At 41.0% G+C, this 8,286-nt stretch overlaps 1 protein-coding gene across 2 annotated transcripts; it reads left to right on the top strand.

The window, feature by feature from the left end:
- Positions 1 to 219: 219 nt before the first annotated feature.
- On the top strand, positions 220 to 7,900 carry Commd8 (COMM domain containing 8). Of its 2 annotated transcripts, XM_031342597.1 has the most exons (5): positions 220 to 347; positions 1,440 to 1,595; positions 4,128 to 4,280; positions 5,866 to 6,021; positions 7,045 to 7,900. In XM_031342597.1, the coding sequence occupies exons 1-5, from the start codon at positions 282 to 284 to the stop codon at positions 7,063 to 7,065; spliced, it is 552 nt and encodes a 183-aa protein (XP_031198457.1). In that variant the 5' UTR covers positions 220 to 281; the 3' UTR covers positions 7,066 to 7,900. The 2 variants fall into 2 exon arrangements, with proteins under 2 accessions (XP_031198457.1, XP_031198458.1); XM_031342598.1 differs by lacking the exon at positions 1,440 to 1,595 and having other exon boundaries at positions 242 to 347.
- The last annotated feature ends 386 nt before the right edge of the window (positions 7,901 to 8,286 follow it).

Here is an 8,286-nt window from a genome sequence, read left to right as displayed (position 1 = left end):
TCTGTCTCTGAACACAGTCGCAACCGAGCAGAGGTCTGTAACTCTTCCTCCAGATAGCAAGTGGACGGGTGAACAGACTTCCCCTCAAGCGCAAAAAACAAAAAACAAACCCTTTCTCTTTCCTGTCTGCAGGGGAAAACCAAAGGCTGAGGCTTTGCGCACGCGCACAAGGACTCGGAGCCTGCCCGCCGGCCCCGCCCTCCGGAAAATCACGTGGGCGAATCGTAGCGGAAGCCTACGGGCCAGGCCTGTCACGTGACAGGTACCTTTGCTTCTCCGGGATGGAGCCGGAAGAGGGGACGCCGCTTTGGCGGCTGCAGAAGCTGCCTCCGGAGCAAGGCGCCCGGGTGAGGGCTTTGGGAAGGGCATGGGAAGGCGGCGCCGGGACGATTCTTCCTGGGCCCCTGGAGACACAATGGCGGCCTAAGAACTCTGCGCGGGCCTGGGGATGGCCCAGGCCTGGGTGCGTGTGGGGTCTCCTAACTTCTAGAAAGCTCGGGTGGTAGAGCCCGAGATCCGCTGCGTAAGCGAGTAGGTCCTGCACTCTAGTTCAGGTCTCCCGAACGCTCACTCCGTACCGCTTTCTGTGTGAGTCACAGCGAATATGGTGAGGACCTGTCGCCTGGACAGGTACCTAATCCTAATCAAAAAAGAAGTGGCCACTAACTTAAATGTGGCCAAGAGGTGATTGCAGCTGCTGAAAACAACTCACCCACAAAGCCAGGCTTTCCTGTAGAGAGAATTTCACTAAAACGAGGAGTTAGTGGAACTAGGAGGCGTAGCAGGCAGCTTTGCCCCAAATCCAGTCTTCATACTTTGTGAGGTTCACATGATTTCAGTTGCTGGTAGTGCAGAGTGGAAGGAGCATAGGAAAGGAAAGATGGCCAGTGCTTTCTCTGAGCAAGACAAAACGAAGCTCACCACCCCTACTGAGGGGTAGGAGAGTGTGCTGTGAGAGGGGAGGCAAAGGGAGACCAGGGTATGGTGCTCCAGTGGGAAGCTTTTCTGTGAGAGGAGCACTGTGCTTGATTATTAGAGATGACACTCTCAGATCCTGGAGGAAAGCTAGAAAACAGCAGTGTACCTTTAACTTTATTTTACTTCCTAAAGGTAGCCATCATAATGGAAGGTCTGGGATGTAGCTGGGTTTGATAGCTCACACTTGGAACCCCCAAATTTGGGAGACTAAGGCAGGAGGATTGCCACAGGTTTGAGGCTAGCCTGGACTATAGAGGTGAGACCCTGTCTTCAAAACAAAACAAAGCCAATACAACAAAATGAAAATGAAAACCAACAACAATAAATCTTAAAAGTAGTTGGCTCTCTGTCTTAGCTGGTTTGTAGAAAAAGCACGGCTGCCAACATCTGTGTTCTGCAAGGAACAGAAATCTGTCTTGTCATTCTTTTAAAAGTACTTTTATTTCCTTTTCTTCCCCTAGTTTCTTCACAAAATTATTGATGGCATCTGCGGCCGAGCTTATCCTACCCACCAGGATTATCGTAGTGTTTGGGATCCAACTGAATGGAAGCATGTTCTAGAAGATGTTACCACGTTTTTCAAAGCTGTGGTTGGCAGAAACTTTTCTGAGGAAGAGGTAGTTTCAATCCTGACCTCTTTACCTGATAATAAGCACCACCCAGAGGTTCTAACAATGTTCATAGGGTTCTACCCATGTGTTCAGTAACTAATCACATGCTATAGCAACTGAAGGTCTAATTATGAGTGAGTGGAAGACAGCATTGGATTTTCTGGGGCATGACAGTTTTGTCTTAGTTTTTTGTTTTTTGTTTTTTTGTTTTTTTCCTCCCACTGTAACACATTTAAAGCATACAGACGAATGCAGGATGCTAAAGAACAAGCCTGTGTGTTCTGATTGCCAGGATTAGACAGCTTATGTTGGACCTCACGGGGCATGGCTTTTACAACTTTGTCAAGACCTATTTGTACATACTTATATGAGTTGTTTACTTTAACAAGTGGTGTTCTATTTGCTAGAACAAATGTGTTGATTTGGATGACATTCTAGATCTGCATTTCTTTGAACGTATACATTTAATCCATTATGTCCCTTGCTTTTCCATTATCTTAATAGGGCTTTTGGGGGATAGACGTTTTGAGGTTAATGCAGTCCAGTTTGCCAGTGTTTCTTTTGGCGGGTAGTGCTATCTCTGTTGTATTTAAGAAATATAAAGGTATCTTTGTGTATTTTCCTGTGGAGGCTTGTTTTAGTGTCTGTAGTCTTCTCTCAGCTGTGTCTTGGATTAATATTTTGTGAGTGACTGGGGCCATCTCTGTTGGTTTCTCCTGAACAGTTTCCCACTGACTCATTGCCATCTGTTGGACATGTATTTACCGTCCTTGTTCTTCAGGTGGGCATGCGTGGGGACTGACTCTGGACTCTATTGGATTCCATTAGTCTCTGCACTGGCTTTTGGCAGTTTTACACTGTTTTAATTATCACAGCATTAAAGATATGCTAGGTTAATTCTTGATATCAGCTGGTAGAAAGACCTTCAACCTCCTGTTTCTTCCATATTGACTCTCCGTGGTCCTTTCTGTCTTCATATAAATTTCAAAATCAGCTTGTCAACTGTAAAAGCAGTTTGTATTTTAGTGTGGATTGCACTGAATTTCTGTATTATCTGGGGGAGAATTGGCAGCAATATTTGGCTTCCTAGCCTGTGAACATGGTGTAGGTCTCTTTATTTAGATTGGCTTTCATTTCTCTCTTTTTTTAATGTTGAAGTCTTGCAAATATTTGGTTAGATTTCTAAAAGATGGTGTTTTTAGTACTCTTTAATGTTTTTAAGTTATTGTTAGATGTAGAAACTGTTAACTATTATATCCTTCCTTATGCCTAATACTTATTTTATATATTTATGTTCATATGCATTAATATATATTAAACAAAAAGTAGTAATAGTAGTAGACCTATCCTCCCCACACACTTTAGGGAGAAAATTACTATTTTACCTTCTAGTCATCGGCTGCATGATTTTATAGATATTAATGATTAGATTAAATACATTTTTTATATTTCCAACTTTGCAGACATTATTTTTAAAAATCATCAATGGCTATTACATTTCATCAGCATTTTTGACTTCCCATTATTTTGTTAATATGGTGATTAATTTTGGATGTTAAAGTAAGTGCTCATTGACTCATTAAATCCAGCCTAGTCATGATGTATTCTTGGTCATCATGTGCACATTAGTTGGATGACCCACTGTTTTGCTTAGAATTTTTGGATCTCTATTTGATTGACACTGGCCTGTGACCCTCCTGCTATATTGTTGACAAGGTTTCAGGTTTTATTCTGGGTTTGTTGACTGACATTTCATTTTTTCTCTTTTCCTGTCATTTGGAAGAGTTTATTGACCACTGATTTTCTTTACTCAATTGGTATTAAATGGTATTAAGTTACTTAATTTTTAAATTGGGAAATATTTATCTCATTAGCTTTTATTTAGTTGTACAGTTGTCAGTGATACAAACTTGTTAATTCAGTATTATGCATTTTATTTGCTCAGTGCATGGATTACTATATACATTTGAAGCTGCTGTGTGGTTTGAAGTTTTGGGGTATGGTGTTGTATGTATGTCATGTCATTTGATTAGGTGTGGAAGTTAATGTTTTTATGTTCTGAAACCTCAGTAAAGTTTTCTGTGAGCTTCTGGCAGCAACTAACAAAAGTATGTTAATATCTCTGAATATGCGTTTCCCTGTTCCTCTGAATATGTGCTTCCTCATTTCTCTCTTTAAAAAACATAGAACTTTGCTGTGTTGTATATTTTGAAGCAGTGCAGTTAGGCACACACAGGTTTAGAACCTGTGTTTTTTTTCTTGAGTTTCTCCTGTTTCTTGGAGACTTCTTGCTGTAAGGGCTGTGGCTCTGTGTGCACAGAGTTCTCTCACTTCGTCAGGCAGTGCCGTTCTTTACTGTCTGGCTTGCAGGAACTTGTTAAGATCTGTCTAGGTTACTCATTTCCAGCTTATGCTTTTTATAGTTACTGAGGTATTTCTTTTTATTATACTGTCATTTTAAGGGGATGGCAGGCTTTTACACTGGAAGCTGTAGGTCCTTTTCACTCACCCTCTGGCCGTTTGTCTTTGTTTTCACAGACACTTCAGCAGTTGAACCAGCTGAATTCATGTCATCAAGAAACTGTTTTGAAATGTTTAAAGAGTAGGAGAAATGAAATCAAGCAGGTCCTTTTAGGAGAAATAGTTGATATTTCTTGTGCACAGCTGCAGGATTTTGATTGGCAATTAAAGGTAAGAGTCCAGTTATTTATATGTTTTTGTGTGTAATATTTAAGTGTATGTATTCTTTTAAAGTAAAAATGCCTAAAATTGGTTATTGCAAGACTACACTGTTCCAAGAAAACCCTAGCAGCCAGACCATGTGTGATGTCATCGTACTGACAATGAATTTACCTAGACCTGTCAGTCAGAAATGGAGAAGTATTTATTTAGGTTACCTTGGTGAGGTTGTAAATGCCATAACTCTCTCAAAATTGATAAATATGATTTTACTTCTATGAGGAAAGTATATGTAATAATGTAATAATGTAACTGTTTTTAAAACATTGGAAAAGGAAGGTTGTGCTGAGTAGAGTGGAGAAAGAAAAATTTCAGAACAGCTTTCTGTTCTTTACGGCACCTAACTAGTAGACAGGTACATTCTGGTTCTTGATTTTGGCATGATCCTAGATCCAGAAAGTGCTTCATGCTCCTTTGTGGATTAAGAGGACAAAAGATGGGAGCAGATAGATAGGCTCAGCACTCCATAAGTAGCCACTTGTTGTCCTAGCTGAGGAAATGGGTTCTGCGGTTCTGGTTGTTGCTCAGCTGTGTGTAAGGTCTTTTTATTAACATGCTTATCATACTGACACAAAACCAGAAGTGTAGTAAGTATACAGTAGAGCCAAAGTGTGAAAACACTTTATATTTGTTACACTGATGGTCCAAATGAAAAAGGCAAATTAGTCAATGATACATTAAGTAAGAGGTTTCATTTAAATAAACATTTAACACTGAAATAAGCATGGATGAAAGGGGACAGGGGCTCAAAGGAGCGTGCATGAAGAGTATGTAGTCGCTTTTGTTTATCAAATGGCGCTGTAACTGATGCACAGCTTCGGTCTTATATTTTGTTGTGAGACTACAGTGCTTTTAGGCAGGGAAGGTTCCTGTGGATGCTGTTTTCAAGTACGCAAGCTTTTGTGTCACTTTAATAATCCCTTTAGTTCTTGTTGCCCAACTTAAATATTTAAACAAGTAGCCCCCCCTCACCACCAGAAAAGAATGACTAGGAATTTAAAATCATGATTTGTGAGAATTCTTAACACTGGAGATTATGTACCTAGTAAAGGTAAGGCCAATTGCAGATGCTGTAGATACGTTTAGAAGAAGACTAGACGCCCTTTGGCTAGTATCAACAGTTTTGGTAGCCAGTCATGAGTTAAGTTGCTTAATTTCCAAGAGTTTCTGAGTGTTTTTAGACTGTCTTATACACAACTGTCATCTTGGAATCTTTTCTTTAACAATTCTGATTCTTTCTGTATCGGACACTTTTATCCCTTCTGCATTTCTATAGTAAAACATGGTTTCAACCTAGAATTAAGAGTGTTCTATTTAGGATTAACTGCAGTTTCCTTTCTTCCTGCCCACTTCCTGTATGTGTTTTGTCTCCTTTCGTCTCTCTTCCTGCTCTTCTGCCACAGGTTTAGTTTATTTCTCCTGTTTCCCAGAATTTGCGATCATACCGGGGCGGTAAGCTCTTCCCAAGCCCTGATGTTTGTTGAGTGGTGTCAGCATACTGTGTTTTACTGTGCATTATTCTCCTCACTTTCGACAGCTCGCGCTTTCTAGTGACAAGATTGCCACCTTGCAGATGCCCCTTTTAAACCTTCACCTGGACGTGAAGGAAAATGGTGAAGTGAAACCATACTCGGTAGAAATGAGTAAAGAGGAGTTACAGAAGCTGATCAGCTCCTTGGAGGCAGCTAATAAGGTACGCGTGCGCTGAAACTGGATCCCACAGTAGTTAGCTGCTGAAGCACCAGCACACCTGAGTAGGAAATGTGACTTCCAGCTGGGTTCCAATGGGTCTCACTTCACTGGTGGTTAGTGTTAAGCACAGAGAAGACTGTTGGGATATTTGACCTCTACTTTAAAGGTTGAGCTAATTATGACTTACAACATTCAGCTACCAAGTTCTGAATTTAACTACCTAGCAGTTATTTCTGAAAAACAAAAAAAAAAGCAGTACTATTCTAACTGTTCATTTTAGTTTCCTTTGGTATTCGTTAAAAATAAAGTTTACCTTGAGAACACGAAATTAGTTGATTCTGAAGTTTCTTTAGTTAAAAAGGTCTTTATGTTTTTATAACAAAAAAAGAAATGTCTTATTTGAATGGACAAATGTTAAAAATTGCTTTTGTAAAGTTCTGAGTATGGGAACTGTAGTTATGACAAAATCAGGCTGACATATGATTGAATTAGTGAATGTCCCAAACCTTCGCATCAGCAGAGTTGTGTGTGAACACCAGCAGCCAGGCCCCGTGTGTAGCACATAGAAAATAGCATTTAAACAGCAGAGACTTGCTGTGGGGAAGAAGAAAACAGGATTTCTAATGTCAGTGTTTGCTCGTTATTGGGCAGCTCTCAGGAACGGGCTCCCCGTTCTTCCTGGTCGCCTCCCTGGCCGCCATCATTCTCCTGGATCCTCCTGCCCTTTTAAGCCCCAATAATCATCACCTTCTTCCCATTCAGCCTAGTTGCTCACATTTTAATTTTGCTTTCATGATTGACCCCCATGTCCAGTAACCATACTTGTGGCTGAAGCCTGGAGGCCTTCGGAGGTGTGGGTGTGCTGGAGCCTGGGCTGAGTGCTGAGTGACCCAGCACAGATCTCGGCATCAGCCCTGTCCCCATTTGCCTGTTGCTCTTCATATTGCTCTTCAGAGTTCATCTAGCACACAGCAGCTTCCTTCTAGTCTATGCTGACATGGCTTTTCCCTATTTGTGTTTCCAGGTGGTCCTGCAGTTAAAATAACTGGTGATGGTGAATATCAGCGCTCTCAGATTTCAGTGCTGCACCGTGGCAGAGTGAATGCTGCGTTCAGAGGGTGGATGCTCCAGCAGGCTGGGCAGCAGCGCTGAGATCACAAAGATGAAAATCTGTCAGAAACCCTAAAGGACAGGAAATTGTATGGCTGATAGGAAGTGCACAGGATGAAGGAAGAAAACGCTGAAGCTGCAGCCCATGTTTTCACAGTGATTGCTTTGGTTCATTTATTAAATATCTGAGAAAACTTTGTAGATAATGTTTTATCAAAAGGTAAAAATAAGCTCTGAAGTGATGTAAACACAGAGCACAGACATAGTGGACTGGTCTTAAATGCGAATAGCAAGACATGTATTCACAATATATAATTTGTGATATTTGAAGATAATGTCTTAAGGCATATCCAAGCTACATAGGTAACTTAGGAGGGTCCTTATCTTTCTCATGTTTCAAAGAAAAGATTTTTAAGTTGTAAATTTTTAGAGAAAACTCTGTTATCAGACATGAACAAGAAAACATTTAAAATTTGTGTACATACTTTGGGAATAATTTGAATAATAAAATTCCTAATAATTTTATAAACTAAAATGTAAACTTCAAGAAAATTTGAATAATGTTTTTTTTTTTCTCACATCCTCACTTCCTTGGGAGACCATGGTCTGAGGAAATGAGAACACTGTCATGGATGGTGTGGTTACATATTTTTACTCACTTCAGGGGTGTTTTATAAGGTCCGAATATGGAATTTGAGCTTTTGGGTGGTGACAGAGTAATTGTAATACAAACCGTCCATCACCTCAGCTAAATGAAAATAAGCCCTCTGCCCAAATGTGTCTGGTTGTCTCTTCATGTGCTGCTTGATGTCAGTGCCTTCCCGAATAGTTCAGTCGTCGGCACGTAATTAACTGGTCGCTGCTGTGTTCAGTTCTGTGGCTCGATAGGGCACCAGTCCGACCTACCAACCGACCGACCGACCTTCTGGAGTGGTGATGAGTACTGTCCCCCTTAGACAGCTGCAGTCAGGCTCAGACAAGACTGCCCCATGGGCCGCCGCATAGCAGTGCTTAGGAAAGGAGCTTGGGACAGAGTATTCTCAGTATGCTGCTTCTCTCATCAGATGTGGGTGTGGAAAGTGAAGCTAGACGATATGCTTACGCAGTCGCTGACTTCCTCCTTAGGCAAGTACTTTTTTTTTTTTTTTTTTTTTTT

Source organism: Mastomys coucha, unplaced genomic scaffold, assembly GCF_008632895.1.
Source record: "Mastomys coucha isolate ucsf_1 unplaced genomic scaffold, UCSF_Mcou_1 pScaffold22, whole genome shotgun sequence".
NCBI classification, from domain to species: Eukaryota; Metazoa; Chordata; class Mammalia; order Rodentia; family Muridae; genus Mastomys; species Mastomys coucha.
The sequence above is the reverse complement of the archived record's forward strand: the minus strand, read 5'-3'. Positions and strand labels throughout refer to the sequence as shown.